General features: G+C 47.1%; 1 protein-coding gene across 1 annotated transcript in view; it reads right to left on the bottom strand.

The window, feature by feature from the left end:
* GOT2 (glutamic-oxaloacetic transaminase 2) overlaps positions 1-20,397 on the bottom strand; it is a 147,187-nt gene that overhangs the window by 78,632 nt on the left and 48,158 nt on the right. The window contains exons 2-4 of the mRNA XM_078669630.1: positions 15,906-16,062; positions 14,564-14,692; positions 12,345-12,404 (exon numbers count right to left, since the gene is read on the bottom strand). Of these exons, the coding sequence (XP_078525756.1) occupies positions 12,345-12,404; positions 14,564-14,692; positions 15,906-16,062 (346 nt within the window). The remainder of the gene's footprint in view (positions 1-12,344; positions 12,405-14,563; positions 14,693-15,905; positions 16,063-20,397) is intronic.

Genomic DNA, 20,397 nt, shown 5'->3' with positions numbered 1-20,397 from the left:
GGCCCATAGGAATGAATGGGAAGGGTTTTCCTCAATTGCGATTCGCAAATTGTGAATCGCAATTAAGGAAAAATACAGAAACCGGTCCTCGGAGGCTTGTTTCCGGTCCGGGGAGGGCATGGCTTGGCAGTTCGGGCTGGACTGTTCACATGAGGCACAGGGTCAGACTGATTTGCATATAGCCATGTCTGAACTGGGGTGGCAGAGTGAGCTAAAGAACGGTGATGGATTAAACCCAGATCTTTTGACTGGGTGTGAGTGTTTGATTGGTTCAGATGCTCCGTCCATTACCACCCCCGTTTGTACCGAAAGTTTTAATTTACACACACACGCCCTTGGGGCATGTGTGTGTGTAAATTGCATTTAAAGTTACATTTCAGGGGTGCAGGGAGGGGTTCTTTGGACCCCCCCTGCACCCTTGAAATTCCATTCACATTTAGCGAATCGCAATTTGAAATTCGCAAAATGTGAATGCCTTCCCATTCATGGAATCAATGGGAAGGGTTTTCCTTCATTGCGATTCGCAAATGGTGAATCGCAATTAAGGAAAAATACAGAATCGCAAAAATAAATGCGAATTGTTCATGCATTGCGGTTTGCGATTTCTAAATTGCGATTCCTTAATTTTCGCAATTTAGGAATCGCAAACGGGTGCAATGATGCATGTGGCCGTTGATCTCCGCTCTGTGAATAGGCTTGAAAGGAGGCTTCATCAATTGTGAAAGAACCGTATTTAGCTGCCATGGTGGAGGAGGAGGCCTTACAGGAGGATAGGCACGAAACAAACCTTTGAGGAATTCCTTGATAATCCTGGAAGACACCAAGGGGGGGGGGGAGGAGAGGAAATTGTCCTCTGTAGCAGGGAAATGGCTGCTAGATGGACCATTATAGAAATAAGTGCCAAGCCGGATTGCGCCAATTGAAAGAAGTATGGCAAGAGTTTGTTCAGGAGAGGAGGAAAACAGATGTATTCCTACTTGGCAGCACCAGATACAGAAATGCTTCCACTTGAGGCTATAAGTTTTGTTGGTACTATCCGCTCTGGCCGAGATAGCTCTACATTTGTCGGAAATGTTCAAATGCTGGAACTCATTGAACTCCGGAGCCATGCCGATAAGTGGAGGTGTCGGGGATCCAGATGTAGGATCTCTCCCTGGTTCATCGCGAGGAGGATGGAGAATACTGGTAGTCGCATGTGCGGAACCTGAGGGAGGAGAAGCAGTTCTGTGTACCAGTGTTGTCGTGGTCACGCTGGAGCAATTAGAATCAGCTTGCAGGGCTCGTTCTTCATCTTCCTGCTGACTCTTGGGAGAAGAAGACTGGGAGGAAAAGAGTAGGCAAAGATGCCGGACCATGCATTTGAAAAAGCATTCCCCCATGACCCCCGTTGGGGATGTCAGCTTACACAGTACCAGCATTTGCGGTTACGGATGGGTGCCCCAGTGGCACAAGATGTTGGTGTAGTTTTCACTCGTAGCACAATGTAGTGAGCCTGCTAAGTATATCCACAATCGTGTTTTGTGTTCCCGGACATGTTCTATTCGGAGGCAGATTTTCTTAGTTATAGCCCATTCCTATAACCTCTGTGCCGTTCTGGAAAGTTGGCAAGATTGTGTGCCGCCCGGTTTATGTAATGTATCGTTGTGGTATTGTCTGTGTAGAGAAGCACCGACAAACCTTGCATTCGGGAAAGAAGGGCTAAATGGACCGCTTTTAATTCCAGCATATTCATGTATGATTGGCTAAATCCGATGCCACTTGCTGCTTACTTAAAGTCTTGGAGGTAAGCTCCCCAGCCCTTCGGGGACGCATCCATGGCGATTCCAAAGGGTGCCAGCGTGTGCTTGAGAGACAGCCGTACTGACAGATGGCTCTAGTCTACCCATCACTCCAAGGCCTTTAGCATTCGTAGAGTTACCTTGACCATGTCGAACGAGCCTTTGGATTGTGTCCACTGTTTGTCCAGCTCCTCTTGGATGGTCGCATTTTGAGGTGACAAAATGGGATCAGAGGCATGTATGAAGACATCATTCCCAAGAGTGACTTGTATAATCGGACTGAAAGAGACTTTCTTCTTATGGAGGTCGCTAGCATGAGGAGTCACCGTTGCTCAGCAGGATATGCTTTTAAGAACCTCATGTATAGCTTTGCTCCTAGAAAAACAATCTTTTGCAATGTGTTCTGTTTGAACTTTTCCAGAATGAGAGTGAGAGACTCAGTCAACAGAAAAGATATGTGCAGGCTTGTGTTGATGCTCACGCTGCTGATTCGGAAGGTGCATTTATCAGCCAGTCATCCAAATACAGGAAAACCTGATGTTGGCTTTGCCTGAGGAATGCTGCGACTGGTGCAAAACACTTTGTGAAAATCCTGGGTGCTGATTTGAGACCTAACGGGAGCACTTAGAAGGAGTAGTTTCTGTCCTGTAACTCCAGTTATGTAGTAGGGGTATCTCTGTTATAGTCATAATCTAGTGAATAGTCCCGCCCATGTGCGTGGACCCCGGAGCAATCAAAAATAATCTCTTAAAGTGTCGAAAAATGCAGAACTGCACAGACACTTAAGAGAGAATTAAAGACAGATAATGCAGCCTATAAAACAGGCTACACTGTCCAGTACTTCAACTAGAAATTCCACCAAAAATATCCACAAAACAGCAAAGCCTGTACAGATTTCCCTTGCTTCAGCAGCAAAAACCTTCTGGAATGATAGAGAGGAGGACCTGGACAGACAAGCCCCATAGGCTGCCATTATGTGGCTCAGAACAGGATACTGTGCCTTTAAGAGAACCTTCCAGAACTTCACATTATCCCAGAATGCACTGCAGGTCCCTTTTACGGTCAGTTCTTTTTGAAGGCGTAACACGCCAGACCTGTAGCATTCCTTTCATGAATATCTCTCTCCACCGGGGAGGCGGGAGGGCACTTATGACTATAACAGAGATACCCCTACTACAGAACTGGAGTTACAGGACAAAAACTACTCCTTCTGTAGTAGGGGATCTCTGTGTATAGTCATAATCTAGTGAATAGAATGGCAAGCCCATCCCCACACCAAAGCGGCGATGGAGAAAAGAGAAATAACACCACTACTGTGCGAACAGATTTCGCAGCGAAGCCTGGCCAACCTGAGCGTCTGCCCTGGCATCAGTGTCCAGGCAGTAATGCTTAGCAAAGGTATGGACCGACTTCCAAGTGGCCGCCTTGCAAATTTCTGCAATGGGAACATTACGAAGCAAAGCTGTTGTTGCAGCTTTGCCCCTGATGGAATGAGCCTTAGGTTTGCCCCCTAAGGTCTTATTAGCCTTTTGGTAACACAATTGTATGCAGGACACAATCCACCTCGAGATGGACTGTTTAGAGGTAGCAAGACCCGTCCTGACTGATCCATAATTGATAAACAATTGGTCCGACCCACGAATATCTTTGGTTTTATCCAGATAAAACTTCAATACCCTCCTAACATCCAGGGAATGTAAAGACCTTTATGCTGGAGAAGAAGGATTCTGAAAAAACGTAGGCAAAGTTATAGTCTGGTTGACATGAAAATCAGAAATAACCTTGGGAAGAAATTTAGGGTGAGTATGCATAACAACCGTAGCAGCATGAAATACAGTATAAGGTTCTTGGCAACACAACGCCTGAATTTCACTCACCCTGCGGGCCGATGTAATGGCCACGAGGAACGCCGCCTTCCAGGTCTGGTGCTGCAACGAAGCCTTATGAATAGGTTCAAAAGGCTCCTTCATCAATCTGGACAGCACCACATTCAATTCCCATGAAGGCGAAGGAAGCCTGACAGGAGGGAATACTTTCTTCAAGCCTTCCAAAAAATCTTTGATCACAGGGATCTTGAAGAAGGAAGTCTGTGAAGGGCATTTCCTGTAGGCAGTCAATGCAGCCAGATGAACCTTAATGGAGTGGACATTAAGGCCAGACTGCGCCAGATGAAGAAGATATGGAAGGATGACATCTTCCTTACATGTCGTCGGGTCATAGTTCTTGGACTTGCACCAGATGCAAAACCTCTTCCACTTGTAAGCATAAGAAGTCCTAGTGGAAGGTCGCTTAGCCTCCTTCAGTATGTCCATACAATCTTCTGGGAGATACAGATGGCCATATTGCACTATCTCAGGAGCCATGCCGCCAAACTCAAAGACGAGAGGTTGGGATGCAACATCTGCCCCCCGAACTTCGTGAGAAGGTCCGGCCTGCACGGCAGCCGCATGTGAGGAAGGAGAGACCGGTGAAGCAGGTCCGTGAACCACCACTGCCTGGGCCATTCCGGGGCAATCAGGATCATCCGCGCCCTGGACTGGGACAACTTGATGAGCTCCGCCGGAATCAGGGGAATGGGTGGAAAAGCGTACAGAAAGCTGTTTGACCAGTTGATCCATAACGCATTCCCCAGCGTCCCCTGCTGGTAGGACCTGGAGGCGAAGTCTCGGCATTTGCTGTTTTCTGCGGTGGTGAACAGATCTACTTCTGGAGTTCCCCACCTTGCAAAGACTTCTCCTAGTACTTCGTCGTTTATGACCCATTCGTGGTTTTCCTGAATCAGTCTGCTCAGCGCGTCTGCCTGAACATTCTGCACGCCTGGCAGATGGGTAGCCGTTATCGTCAGTCCTCGGGCCAGAAGCCAATGCCAGATCGCCTGCGCCTCCTGCGACAGAGTGCGTGATCTCGAGCCCCCCTGCTTGTTGAGGTAATACATCGTGGTCGTATTGTCAGTCTGTACAAGCAGAGAGTTGGTCTGGAAGGACGGATGAAAGGCCTTCAGCGCCAAGTGAACAGCTCTGAGTTCCAGGAAATTGATGTGGTACGTGGACTCCGTCGGGGACCACGTCCCTTGAATCTGTATGTCTCCGGAGTGCGCTCCCCAGCCCTGGAGAGAAGCATCCGTCACGATAGTCTGAGTGGGAATGTCCTTGTGGAAGGGAACCCCTCTGAGGAGATTCGCCGCTGAACACCACCACTTCAGAGACTGAAGAGCATGCAGAGACAGTCGTATCTTGTCGTCCCAAGAGCCTCTCCTCTGATCCCATTGATCCTCCAAACACTCCTGCAGCGGTCTCATGTGCAGCCGCACGTGTGGCGTTAGGAAGATGCAAGAGGCCATCGATCCCAGTAGAGAAGACACCGTCCTCACTGTTGTAGATGGAGTGGTCATAAGAGCCTGAGCCTTCCGAAGGAGTGATAACCGTCGCTCCTACGAAGGAGACACGCTTGCAGCTAGCGTATTGATGGTGGCCCCCAAGTGCTGAATGCACTGGACCGGAGTCGGGACAGACTTGGACATGTTGATGTGCAACCCCAGCTTGTTCAAGAGAACGCACGTCTTCTGGAAGTGCGCTTGAGCTTCCGAGAAGGAGGAGGCCTTGATCAACCAATCGTCCAGGTACGGGTAGACAAACACCTTGTTCTTCCTCAGGTGTGCTGCTACCACTGCCATGCACTTCGAGAAAGTTCTGGGCGCAGACTTCAGCCCGAAGGGAAGTACTGTGTACTGATAGTGGTTGGTGCCGACTTGAAATCGCAGGAACTTCCTGTGTTTGTGTGCAATGGGCACATGGAAGTACGCATCCTGTAGGTCTATTGCACATAGCCAGTCTCCCCGTTGCAACTGAGGATAAATCTGATGCAACGACAGCATGCGAAACTTTTCTCTGCGAATCCACTTGTTTGCCTGTCGCAAGTCCAGAATGGGCCTGAACTCGTTCTTGTCCTTCTTGCGAACCAGAAAGAACCGGGAGTACAGACCTTTTCCTCTTTGAGACAGAGGTATGTCTTCTATCGCCCTTTTCCTTAACAGGATATCTGCCTCCGCCTGGAGCTCGCGCACTTGATACTGCGAGCTGACCGGAGAAATCGATGGAGGCGGGCTGGTGAACCGAAGACTGTATCCATTGCAAACAATATTCAGCACCCACTTGTCCTGAGTAATTTTTCTCCACTCTGCCAGAAAAAATTGAACACTTCCCCCCCCACGGAGCGGGCAACGGTTGAAGGGGAAGTAAACGCTCAGGGTCGAGACCCGGCCGGGCCTTTGTTCGCGGTAGAGGACTGTTGTCCACCTCTACCCTTCTGGCGCTTCTGGAAGGGTCTCCGGAACTGCTGCTGTTGTTGCTGCTGTCCCGAAGACTGCCCTCGTCCTCTTCCCTGTGCACCGAACCGTCTCTGGAACGGGCGGTAGGACTTCTTTTCTTTGGGCTTCTCCAAGCCCACAGCCGTCAGGGTCTCAGCCTCCGCCTTCATGCGGGCCATTTCATCATCGGCATGCTTTCCGAACAGTGTTTCTCCGGAAAAAGGCAGATTGGCCACCCGCTGCTGGGCCTCCGGCTTGAGTGACGTGAGCCTGAGCCAAGCATGACGTCTCTGGTTGATCCCATGACAGTAACCATGGGCTGCCAAAAGAGAGATATCCGCAGCCGCGCTAATGACCTGGTTTGAAACCAGCATCCCTTCCTTAAGTATCTCCAGGAAGTCCTCCCTCTTGTCTCGTGGCAGAAGGTCCGTGAACTGTTGCAGGGAGTCCCACAGGGCACTGTCGTACCGCCCCAGCAACGCCGAATCGCTGGAAGCTTTCATAGTCGTGGACGCAGTCCCACAAGCGTTCCTTCCCGCCGAGTCAATCCATCAGCTTTCCTTATCAGGCGGCACGGTGGAGGACGGGGAGGTAGAGTGTAACTTCCTGGCCGCCGTCACTATAACGGAGTCGGGTACTGGATCCATGTACAGGAAAGCCGGGTCCGAATCCGGGGCCCTGTACTTCAGAAGTCGGGAGGGAGCGGCTTTTACCACCGCTGGCGTAAGGAACAGCTCCGCCGCAGGTTCCACCAAACCCGGCACTAATGGCAGCAGAGGGCGGGACAAATGCTTCTTGTGAAGTGTCTCAAATATCACGGACGTCGTAGGTGTAGGCGCCGTCACCGTGATGCCCAACTTTGTAGCCCCCCTCAGGAGAACCTCCTGGAACGTGCTGATGTCGTCCACCGGAGACACCCTTGTCCCCGGGGAATCTGACATGGTCGGCGAATAGGATCGTATCCTGGATGAGTCCGTGCGGGACCTGGATCCCCGCCTCCTATGGCGATGCCTAGATCTAGTGGAAGATCTGTGTCGACTCCTCGATCTTCCTCTCAGTCCGGAGCGTGATCGTGACTTCCTAGGCCTCGAACGATCCGCCGGTACCACCGGAGCGGGCGTCTTAGGTTTGGCCGGAACCTGCGGCTGAGGAGTCTCTTTGGGAGGGGTCGGAAGCCTGGGCAATGAGACCGACCCCGGAGGAACCGGGGGCGGCCTTTCTGGCACCTGAGGTCGAGGTACGGTTTGTGGAAGCGGAGGCAAAGGAGGAGGGGTAGGAGTCCTCGGAGGGAGACCCCTCGGCAATGGAGGCAGAGGCGTAACTGGCCTCTGCGACGGAGTATACACCTCGGAGTACACCGAGCCCGGTGATCCGCCTTCCTTTCCAGCCAGGGACGTTGGCGAGCCACCCATGGCATCAGGCCTCTTTTCCCGCCTCTTCGACGTCGACGAACGGTGACCAGACGGCGAGCGTCGCCCCCTCGACGTCAAGCGTCTCTTCCTCGGAGTCGACCTTCTTCTACGCCTCGACGGCGATCTCTTGTGTCTCGACGGCGGCCGAGTCCGCCTCGACGACGACCACATCCGCTTTGAGGACGACCTCTTCCGCCTCGACGGCGACCTCTTCCGCCTCGACGACGACCACATCCGCTTTGAGGACGACCACATCCGCTTTGAGGACGACCTCTTCCACCTCGCCGGCGAACTCTTCCGCCTCGACGGCGACCTCTTCCGCCTCGACGGCGACCTCTTCCGCCTCGACGGCGGTCCACTCCGACGACGAGGATCCCCTAGACTACGTTCTTCTCCTTTTCGCCGACAGCGAACGGAGGTGTCGCTTCGACGGCGAGCGCCGACGCCGGGCCCTTCGACGTCGATCATTCGACGTCGAGTCCGCCGAGGATGATGACGAGATCGTCACAGGAGACTTCGACGGCGGTCTGTTCAAATCCCACGACGTCGAGCGTCGACGCCGCTTCGACCCAGAGCCCTGGGCAGACGGGGAACAGACTGTAGTCATCCCTCTCGACGTCGTAGTCGGTGCAATCGACCCAGACGGAGAATGGGGACGCTTGCTGGTCTTCCTGCCCCTGGGGAGCCCCCCAGAGGCCTCAGCACGGGCAGAAGAAGCCCCTCCAGACCCACCTTGCGCCTTCAGTCTTCTTTCCTCGAGGCCCTGAAGCCTGATCTTCATTCTGTCCTTCAGGGTCCTGCCAGAGAAGCCTTGACAAATCGCACACTCCTCTGGGACATGGGAAGAAGGAAGGCAGAGGATACACACCTCATGGGGATCTGATTTTGGCTTTTTTCTTGAGCACTCCGGGCATTTGTCAAATAATGCAGGCATATTTGACCTCAAAAAGGAGCAAACACCAAGAAGAAAAGCACTAAAGTACTTAGAAGCACTTACATTGAAAACAATAGTGAAAAATCACCAATAAACCCTTGAAACGGGAGAGCTCAATGCTCCAGGGTCCTGCTTGCAGGAGCCGGAAAAAAAGAACTGAAAGTAAAAGGGACCTGCAGTGCATTCTGGGATACTGTGAAGTTCTGGAAGGTTCTTTTAAAGGCACAGTATCCTGTTTTGAGCCACATAATGGCAGCCTATGGGGCTTGTCTGTCCAGGTCCTCCTCTCTATCATTCCAGAAGGTTTTTGCTGCTGAAGCAAGGGAAATCTGTACAGGCTTTGCTGTTTTGTGGATATTTTTGGTGGAATTTCTAGTTGAAGTACTGGACAGTGTAGCCTGTTTTATAGGCTGCATTATCTGTATTTAATTCTCTCTTAAGTGTCTGTGCAGTTCTGCATTTTTCGACACTTTAAGAGATTATTTTTGATTGCTCCGGGGTCCACGCACATGGGCGGGACTATTCACTAGATTATGACTATACACAGAGATCCCCTACTACAGAACAGAAAATGGCGTCCGGCAACCAAAAACCTCAGATATTTCCTGTGCTTTGGATGAATGGGTATGTAGAGATATGCGTCTTGGAGGTTCACTGAGGTCATGTAATCTGATTGGTTTAAAATATCTAATTACTTTTTTGCCTCTTCAACGTCGTCCGGGGGTTGGTCCACGTAGGGAGCAACGTCGGACCACATCTGGCGATCATAGTGCACTAAGGTGGCCAGAGAATTTGCTGCTCTCACGGTCAATGCTAACATTGATGAAAACAGCTTTCCAATTGAATCTAGACACCTGCCATCTTTAAAAGGTAGAGCCGAATGGGGTGCTTCTGGATTTTTTTTGAGCGGCATTGAGCTGCCTGCATGACAACTGAATCAGTCTTCGTAAGTCACGCTAGTGCATGGTCTGTGGCTTTGTATTTTTTGTCAAGGCATGGTAGCTCCGCAGGAATAGATGCTGGGGTCTTCATAATCCACGTACCCTCTTCCCAGATGAAATTAATAATTGGTATGGCTCTAACTGACTGAAGGTACAGTTCCTTAAAATCGTAAAGGAAACAGTCGCATCGCTTTGAAGGGAGTGGTAAAGCAAATCTTTTTGCTGTACGTTCTAGAAGATTATGAAAATCTCCTATATCCTCTGGTGGAGAGTCTACTGGAGGAGGTGTTGGTGAAGCAGGCCGAGAGATTGAGTAATTATCCCATTCTGCGCCTGGGTTGCAAAGTTCTCTCTCTTCACGTTCTCCGTCCGAAGAAACGGTTTCCTGGAGAGTAACAACTGTGGAGTATTTGGGAGTGACCACCTGGTAGGAGTGGATTTCTGCACTGGTGACCCCACTGGAAATGGAGAGACAGCAACAGGTACTCATGGTGGAAAACGGCGGCGGTAGTCATCAAACATGAACTAAAAATCTGATATTAAGCCAGAAGGCACGGTCACCATAGTACGGACAGCCAAGATGAGGTTGTGCATAGTAAACTTCACCATAGCAGTCTTGCTCCTACTCCTCATCTCGCCGATACTGGACATGCAAATCTGATGGACTATATGCAGATCCAAAGGGTCTTCCTCTTCCGAATCCTCTTCTTACAAATGATGAGTGGGTAAAAGAGGTGTAATTTTACTTGGTGACGGATGTTCTGGGTAATATCCATCTCCCTCAGTAAGACGGTAGTCAATGGTGATAGTGATTAAGCTCCTGGCCTTGATGTTGATGATCTAAGACCCTTCATTAACAAGATAGTCTGTGTCAACAGCTGCATTGAAGCAGACAGCGATGGGCTCGACAAAAGTGTGCCCTCCTCCTGCAGCATCTTCTTCCTTGTCGACAACGATTCCGTCGACATCTTCACCGACGACAGTGACTTAGTCAGCGATACTGTCTTCATCGACGAGGACTATCTGGTCGACGGCAACTTCTACGTCAGCGGCTTCAATTTCAGTGATCGTGAGGAGACCCATTGTCGATGATGCCAGAGGCATAGTTGAATAAATCGAGGCCTGAATAGACGACCGGGATGTCGTTGTCGCTGACACGGCTGTGGAGAACGATGTAGACGTACCTGAGGTGCATATCCTTGTTGTCGACAGCAAATCCTCGAGTGACAGAACATATAGATGGCTCTGAAGAAGGTTTTTAAAAGTCAGTTTTAGGCCTGGAGGTGGAGTTTTCGGCTCCGATAGAGACTTATAAGGCTGTTCTCTCTTGAGACCCTTTACTGTGCCCTGAGGTGACATCCTGAGAGGATATTTTGTCGCATTTTGAGTGGGGTTCCTTGACAGAGTGCAATGAATCCCCTCTCTCTTTTGAGGGAAATCTTTGATGAGGTAGGCTGCCCGCTCTCCGACTGACACAGGATCAGACTTGGTCTTAATTTTTTGGAGCCAAGTAAGAAGCCTTCCCTCATGGTCTCAGTCTTATTCGAAAAGGTGCGTCATATCTAGCAGTCAGACACCTTCTGAGAAGGATATAAACAATAAATGCACTTTGTGGGAGGGTCTTCCACATACAGTCTCTTCTTCAGGCAAGTGGCACACTCTCTAAAGAGCCTTTTGTGCCTTTTCTGACATGACAGTCAGATTTGTGGCAAACCACAGTTATAAGGAGCAGATATATCTGATTGAGACCATGTATCAAATAAAGTCACTTCCCTGAAAGTTGAAGTCCAGAATGTTCTTGAAGATGGGAAATGCAGTGCAGAGCTCAGAGGAGATTCCCTAGCACAACGTGCGGTAGAAAATGTGAGTTTCTGACTTCTCCCAGGGGTGTTCTAGAGGGAGGTAGTTGCGGATTGGCCAAGGCAAAACTTTGGTCTCTTTTTTTAATAAGGACTATGAAAGGTTAATAAACCGTGAGGCCTAGGCCTTTTCTGGTCTATACCCATCAGTCTACTTTTATTACTATTTAAAGTACCGGGGACTCCCATCATGCCGACGGGGAATGATTCCAGCATGTGAATCTATGAAAGCTCCAAAACAGGAGTAAGTGCAATATATTCTTGGATGAGCAATGTTAAGTAACATTGCTTAATTTATTAGTATTTAGGCATGTTCAGGTTCACAAATGGCAGACTCAGGTCTGCAATTGGTGGTATTTGCCACTGAAGTCCATGAGTGGGGTGGTTCACTAGAACATCACCAGAGCGAGTAAGTGATAAAGGGGTGAGGGTTTGTCAGTTAATGGCGATTGGGGAGCGGGTTTCATTTGGAGGCTAAGTACTGTGAGCTATGTTTCTTATACGGTTTTCCTCCAGTGGTCTCTGCACCTAACTTTTTTAGCTAAAGAAAGGTTATCTGTAGAGCTAGAAGGCTGCAGCAAACTTCTGTGTATGCAATTATTTCTTTGCCGTTTCATCAGTTAGTATTTATTGCGCAGAGATTGCAAATCAGTAGTGAATGTTTTTGGTATGGAGTACATTGTGTTATTACTGATGTCCTGCCACTCTGAGCTTCCCCAGCTGTGTCTTGACCATCATCTGCCCTGGCATCCCTCAGTCCTAATGTCTGTCTGAAGCCCTGCACTTTCCTTAGTTCCAATGACGACCGGTCCTAAAGGCTCATTGTCTCAGCCCACACCAGAATATTTCTCTATGTGGATTGTTTTCTATCGATCGAACCACACAGGCGCAATGTGTAGGTATCTCCAGGTCTCTGCACCATTGTTTCACCTGCCACAGAACGTTGTAGTATGGATTGGTATACTGGGATGTGGTGCACTGAAATAAAACACATTTTAGGTACATCTAAAATATATAAAAACAGAAGAAATCAAAGCAAAATAGGACTCCATGTTTGCCTCTCTCCTCCAATACTTCAAAACCACTTGCACGTAGAAATGCAATTGCCACTCACCAATAAACTTGCTCCGATGCGCAACGATCCTGTTCCAGATATGGTCTGCACAGTCATGTACTGTGAAGGGATGAATTCAAATTCATTAGAAACTGTAGCACAAAGTTTCCATCAAAACACAGGCAGGCCTTCTAGTCATTACATGCACACCTCAAAAATAACATACCTGTTAATGACGACAGGGGTAAAAGTAAAACATCAACCAGGTCTGAGTGCTGGCAGGTTTCACAGACATCATGGTTTCACAGACATCACGTTTAGAATGTTTGTCATAAAGAGAACACGCTTTTAATGTTAGGCAAGCTTCAGGGACTTGGATTGGGGCAACTTGTCAAGGTAAACTGAAAAGCAGATTTTGTATAGGTCAGATGAAAATTATCAGCAAGTGGTCTTGGTTGCTATCAGAGACGCTGTGAAGCCATCTGCCAGAAAATACCCATCCGACATTTTTTCTTCATTTGAGGTCTTGGCTCAACAATCAACTTCAGTTGTAGATTTACAATGAACTGCACTATCGCTTGCAGCACATTAAATCAGGCATCAAGTTCAACACTTTTCGCATATGATCATACATATAGGAATGTGACTGGTCTGTGTGCGTTTCAAAGATTTCAGATGGGACTTGAGCCTGTTGCCACTTAGGGAGCCTACTTCCTTCGTCATGTGATTTGAAAATGGTCTTGGGGGTTTCCAGCACACCCCTCAACTACCCCCTCCTCGTACACATTCAGGGCACGTTTTAAATGTATCTTATTTAATACAAAAAAATACCAAGGCACATTTTACTCCCACCTTCTGCTATAAGTGGCATTCATCTTTTAGCTCAATAAAATGTGTTTTTCTAAAAAGTTGAACGACTTAAAGTTAAGATGCAGCACTGAATATCTACAAGTATACAAGTTAATATTTTTTTTAGCAATAGGTGATAAATTAATGAATTTTGATACCCTGGACATGATTCGGTATGCAGAACGTTTCAGAATTAAATGTAGAACGCTATTACGCTTTATATTTGTAAAAACTTGACTAGCTGAATTCAAGAAAGTCAAATCACTTAAACAAGTCCCACAAAATAAATAAATAAATAAAAACAGTTAACCAAACCGTAAGACGGGCTACTTCAAATTAAACTATTCATAACTGAAATCTAATCACATCAGCCTAATCTGTGAAAGTGAGATACCTGCATCCATATTCCCCTCAATTGTAAAAAGACAACCACAGAGGAACGTGCCCGAGGGCCAGCTCTTGTGTTTTTTTACGTCCATTAACCAGAGCTTGGTGATGCTACTGAAGCACACATTTGAGTTGTGGCTCTACAGGTTATTAACCTCTGTGTGTTAGGGCAGGGGCCGGTTTCGTGTAAGGGACAGGCACTGAAACGGAAACACTTGCTTTACTACCACAACTCCCAGTCGGAAGGGCATACTTTATTCGTTAGTAGAGGCAAGTACAGGAGTGGGAACAACACATGCAGCTGGAAGAAGAGGGGATGACAAAGCTCTAGGGGCAAGGCTCGCATGTGAACTAACATACACTTTTAAAGAGAGCGTTCATCATGGAAGATGGAATAGGCTAAAACAAAATACTCTACATTTTAGCAAGAGATTAATTGTAGTCTCAGTAATGGGAGCAAGATGCAATACAAAAAGATGGACGAAACGTTGATCATTGTTTGGGTTGGCAGTTCGGGCTGGACTGTTCCCATGGGGAGCAGGGTCTAGACTGATTTGCATATGGCTGGGTCTAAACTGAGGAGGCCTGGTGAGCAAAACAACGATGGCACGAACTCAGATCTGACTGGGGTGAATGTTTGAAAAGTTTGAGCACTCCGTCCATCATTCTTTGTTGCCAACAAGAGCAAGATGCTCAATCCTCATTGCCTCAAGGCACTCTGCCAGAAGGGTAACATTCAAGGGACCACCTTCCAACAAAACAATGTACTTTAAAAACAGCATCAGGAATGTGCGATTGTGCCATTAGTGGAGCTTTGAAAGAGTGTCCACGTGAACTAAACATAGTATGGACGGTTTCCACAATACATCTGTGAAATATATACTGCGTTTAAAGTGAAATTAAATACATGTTCACTACAAATCAAGTAAGTGTGCCCTCGATTTATGATGATGTACAGAATGTTAACATAGCATAAAGAGCAAGTCTCACTAATTCAATTCTCAGGAAACAAAAAGCTGCGATTGGGTATTCAGTTTCCATACCCGGCCACTGTTGACGACCTCACTTCCGTCTCCTAGTGCCAACTCTACAGAGGCCTTGTTGAAGTCTGCCAGTCCGACAATGGGTAAATATTCCTTGTCTAGCTTCTTTGCTGTCATCATAGCCTCTGCCTGCAAGAGAGAACAAACAGACCTGGTTACCACCTTATTCCCAACGAGTGACAGTTGAACAGCACATTGACTCAGAACCAAAACTTCAGCTGCCCTGAATTCAAGGCAGTTAGAAGCAGACATTAAAAGAATCTAAGTCACCCAAGGTGCTGCACATGGAAAGCAGCATGACCGAATGGAACTTAGTGGCATGCCCCACACGTTCTTAGTCAATCAAACCTGGTAGTAATTAAAAGCAAATTGTCCATCAAGGATCCACCGATCTCGGTTTACTTAGTAGGTCCACATGTGCAAGTCACTTGAGGAAAAACATAAAATTGCTCATTTTCCCAGTCTTAGAATGGGTTATCATACTGAGCAGGGTAAAAGGGGCCCAGGCTAGCTGAATCATAAGCCTGTTCCCCTGAAACTCAGGGAAAACACCCTTTAGGTCGTAAAATCACATTTAAAATGGAAATTCAAAGTGGGGGCAGTTTGCTCTAGTGACCCTTTTGCCTCCCAATCTTGAAAGTGAATGAGCACATATAGGAGAGCCTCACAAGCACTTTGAAAGCACAGAAAAACATTCCTTATGTGTTGAACCCCAATTCAACAACTTCAGACTCTCACCCTCAGTCAGGACAGTCAACTCTAAAAGCTGGCCTTATGAGCGGTAGAAAGGTGTAACCCAGGCCGGTCCACTTACCGAATGACATCTTTAAAGTAAATTCTGTCACTGCAACAAAACAGATTAGGGTACAGGAAAAACTAATTACTGACCAGCACAATAAACACAAATTGGTGGAATGGAAACACTAGTGGGGTTAGACATGTGCCTGTGATGATCTTTAGAATGAATGTATGACTCGAATGAAAACAGAGAGCCCATCTATTTTTTAAATCCTTGAAGGGAGGGACCGTAATGACAGTGCGATCTCTACATTATGTGTTGCAAAAAAATAAAAAAGACTAACATTTGCAGTAACCTGTATGCTATGTGGTTGGTGTAGACTGTCCTGGCAAGGCCTTAACACCCTGCAAAGTTGAAGATGAAAATTAAATGCGGTTAGGAACTTTTTAAATTCAGAAACCAGAGTAACAACAAATACAGAATCGTAATCACAGTAAAATTAGCAGTATTTGCCGCTCTTCCTAAAGGAGGGGATGGTGCACAGGAAGACGAGGGTTTAGATATCTGCCCATTACCTACACTGCATCCACTTGCCGGCCTTACCTTACGAACACTGCTTAGTACAAATGGCTTGCCATTGTCATCCCGGTATGCCCCCACACCGAGATTCATTTTCTTAGCGCTGGTGTCACGCTTGAAGGCCTCAGTCACCCCCAGGATGGCATCAGGGGGGCCCATCTCGACATGGGCCCAACAGGAGCTAAGGAAGAAAAAATTGAAAAGGGCATGAGTATCTCCAAACTAACAGTTTCACACAGGGGAATCCGCATCATGTCTAGGAACTCATTTTATATTCTTACCAAGCAAAGGGATAGTACTTCATGAAACAGTCCTTGGCAGTTTCAGGGATACAGCCATCCGTGCATGATAAAACAAGCATTTGCAATGCAATAGATATTGCATTTGCGAGAGTTTAAGCTTTTGGCATTGTATAAGACAATGCCTTTTATTGATATGTTTTGATAATTAACATAAATAAAAGACATGATCATGTACAATGCCAATAGCTCAAACTATCGGAAATACGAGACCTATGCAAAGAAGCAGTCGTCAATGTCCCGGGCTGCTTAGAAAGTGTGAATGTTGCAGGAAAGCGTGTTGTGCCTGCAGTAGGAGACACTATGCAAAGAAAATAGTGCTTGCAGACTAAAAAAAGACTCAATGTGTAACATCCGAAGTAAAAAGGCCAGTCCTCGTGGGAGGTTAGGAATGAAGACAAGGCGGTACTAAGGAGAGACTAACAAGCCTATTAAAGAATCAGAAGCCAGCATTTACGAAGCACAATAACAAGTCAATGACAAATATGGGTGGGGAGGGAGCGGGGCTTCTATTCCATACTCAAATACAGCATGGTTTGCAGAGCAGCCCATGCTAAACTTAAAAAGCGTAAAAAAAAGCCACTGCAGCCCCAAGCAGAAGTCTGCTGGCCTGTATGGAGGTATAAAAGGGGGTGGTGATGGACGGAGCATTTGAACCAATCAAACAAACACTCACACCCAGTCAAAAGATCTGGGTTTAATCCATCACAGTTCTTTAGCCCAATCTACCACCCCAGTGCAGACATGCCCATATGCAAAATCAGTCTGACCCTGTGCCTCATGGGAACAGTCCAGCCCAAACTGCTAAGCCATGCCTTCCCTGGATCGGAAGCAAGCTTCATAGGACCGGTTTCTGGCATTTCAGCAGTCTTCAGCCAGGCTTGCTTGAATTCAGTGGCAAAGTGAGCAAGGGACTCACGTCTGAGCATACCCTGCCAACTTATGGCGAACAAAGTGGTACAAAAGGGGGTGGTGATGGACGGAGCATCTGAATCAATCAAACACTCACACCCAGTCAGCAGATCTGGGTTTAATCCATCACCGTTCTTTAGCTCACTCTGCCACCCCAGTTCAGACATGGCCATATGTAAATCGGTCTGACCCTGTGCCTCATGGGAACAGTCCTGTATGGAGGAGCACTCATGATTCTTGACATTTGGAAGTTTTCCATTAGGCACTGAGTTTATTCAGTGAGGCTATCTGCGTACCCCCGACGCTTTTTCAAACTGTCTTGAAAGGATAAATCACCACCCAAAATAATGCACATCATTGGTCAGACGCTGTGGGTGACATTAGAAACAGGACTACCACTTAGGACAAATAGGTACATCAGTGGAATGAATGATGACCATCATGCGCTAACCATACAGTGAGATCTCTAGATGCTGGAGTAGTTAGACACGGAGGCTACAGTAAGAAAATACCATTATATTAATGATTAAAGGACAGATTGAAAATTAATGCTTTTGACCCCTATCCTAAAGAAAAAAATAAACAGGTTATGTAAGCACTTCAGAATTAAAATAATTTCTGAACAAAGATCGATTGTAACCAGCAAGGATGAGTAATTCCAGAAATGTGCTGCTGCAGGACAGGTTATTAACTGGACAAAGAACAAGACCATTCACACACACACAGGACACATGCACCTATGCTTGCACTCTGCATTGTATGAACGACTTAGGTGAGGACAATTAGTGGAGCGACATCTCATGAGCCCTCCACTAATAGTCATGTGTAAAGTTATTGGCATTTGTTCAGAGCCACTTAGCACCAACACTGCTGTCTTAATACAGTTATAAGTTTGCAATCCATCAAAGGTGTTCGACTGTGTAAGAATAGTAGATATCTGTTTAGTAATGGTGTGGAATAGTTATTGTGAAAGTAAAAATGGTTTGCTCCTGCTAAAAATGCGTTAGGTCTGTGGCTGGACCCGCCGATGGACTTGGATGGCTTTCGTGGAGCTGGGTTGTTGGTGGTCAGCAGTCCAGACGATGCAGATTGATTCCTCAACAGAATCTACAGCCAGGTATATAGCTGTAATGCAATGTTGTATACAGACTAGTGATGTATGCTTACGTTAACTTTGTGAATGGTTCTAAGATGCAGGTTGAAGAGATGCAAGTACAGTGCTTTTCGGTCTGCAGCACTTGGCCAACTGGTGGATTTGGTGACATGCTGCGCACATAAAGGTGTCCTGGGAGGCTGTGTAGTAGGTTAGACACTAGATAGCCAAGCACACTGTGCACCTGGGTTGTAATAAGTTAATAGTTCTATATAATCATTTGGTGACATTAATGACATGGTTATTTAATGCCTTGGGTACAGATATTTAGGTATACAATCATCTGAAGGCTCAAATGTAGTGGGCAGGCATATTTGTGATAAACACGGATATATTTGGGGAGGATTCCAGTTGTTAGAAAGGGTGCTTTGCTCACCCTGGTGCTCAAGAAGGGAAGTCACCAACCTCAAGCACACATGCCAATATTTTATAAGAGAATGTTATATGGGGTTATGTGGCTCTTAGATACATTGTCGACATTGGCCACCTGCATATGAGTCTGACCCTGTGCCTCATGGGAACAGTGCAGCCCGAACTGCCAAGCCAGGTCTCACTTGTATCCTTCCACTCCTCACTTTTAAGAAACTATTTTTTTTATTCAGCACCCCATTACAGGACGTATGTTTTCTGGAACTCCTGCATGTATTGGTTCAACCCTCAAATGTGTGTGTTGCTCCCCATTCACCCAGCTTGCCTGTAAAGTACAGCAAAATAGATTACTGCTGAGGTACAGATGAAGATCAGACTTAAGAGTTGCTTTTGTTTTTTGCCCTGCAATCCACACATTACATAAAAGAGCAAGATTTGCCAAAGAAAATCCTTTTATGGTGCTGAGGAAGCGTTATCTGCAGCACTCACTCAGTGTTCATTTTAGGTAACGTGGCTCAATTTCCGGGACCTGAAATTAATCTTGCCACTCACTGCGTGTAGGATTGTAATGAGGTGACAGCACCAGCTCTAGTGCTCCAGCTAGGGCTACAATAAGCAGATTTCAAGTATACAGAGTCCAGAAGCAAGGGTGGATTTGGTCCCTTTGGATTACACGCTGCCTACGAGTCAAAAACATAACTTTCCAAGGGCGGAGAGGAGCAGGGTAATAAGGATTCTCTGAAAGAAGAAAGGAAGCACACATTAGTTCAGCTCACTCTGCTGGTAAATATGAACAAATATCTAATCTAACCACCACAAAGACAAATTCTTAGCCACTTAACCGCAGCGGCAATTTCGCCGCGGTGCGGCGGTTTAGCGGAGTGGGCGGGGTCGCGTCAGTCAATAGACGTGTGCAGCACTACGAAGGTAGTGAGTGCGGCGGCCAACAGATGCACACAAGGGGTTAAGCACCTGAATTTGCAACAGGGAGTGCAACTAGCTAGACATCTGTAACCCAATAGTGGTCAGCACAAGGTCCACTTTATTGCAACACCTAGAAAAGGGGTTATTGCCTCCTGACAGTCACTGCTTAACTCCCTATAATGCCAGTGAAAATTCCAGCAATATTGTTCTCAGAAAATCCACAATTGACTAGTTAGCAGGAATGCCTTGCCATCTCCTTCACCGGTAATTGCGACTGCCACTAGTCGTCTGAACCCCTCAACGCTGCTTTCTAAAAGCATCTTGCTCCTCGGAGATGGCATAACGTGTGAAATACCTACTGCTGATCCAAGGTATACCTCGAAAGCGACCAGGGAGTCAGACGGCAGTCTTCAATAGACAGATTAAACAGCAATCTGGGCCCTAAAATTCCAAGCAAGTCTGTCCTCTGCTCACATCCAGCGTGCACCAGGATACAACATGTATCCAAACAGAGGGGTTACCACTTCCAAACTGAGTTGGGATTATTTAATAACTTTTAACCAGCGAAAAAAGAAAGAGTATTTTTGCAAGTCCAGCAAATCCAAATTTGCTTGAAAGTTTTTTTTTCAATCTCTTCTGTAACTTTACGGACGAGTTAAGAGGAGGCTGATTTTTCAATAAGCAGGGATTGGGGTGACCACCTCAAATACCTCCAATTTGCTGGGGTGACGTACATGGCTCACTACCTCATGTTGGGTCACTGCAGTTCAAAGAGGACATCCAGACCAGTTCACCTGCAAGCAAAGGGCTTGTATATGAAGGCTGCCAAGGGACAAGCGTCCTGTTCCAGTTCAGAAAC

This window comes from Lissotriton helveticus, chromosome 12, assembly GCF_964261635.1.
Source record: "Lissotriton helveticus chromosome 12, aLisHel1.1, whole genome shotgun sequence".
Lineage (NCBI taxonomy): Eukaryota > Metazoa > Chordata > Amphibia > Caudata > Salamandridae > Lissotriton > Lissotriton helveticus.
Note: the sequence above shows the minus strand (reverse complement) of the source record. Positions and strands in the feature narration are given on the sequence as shown.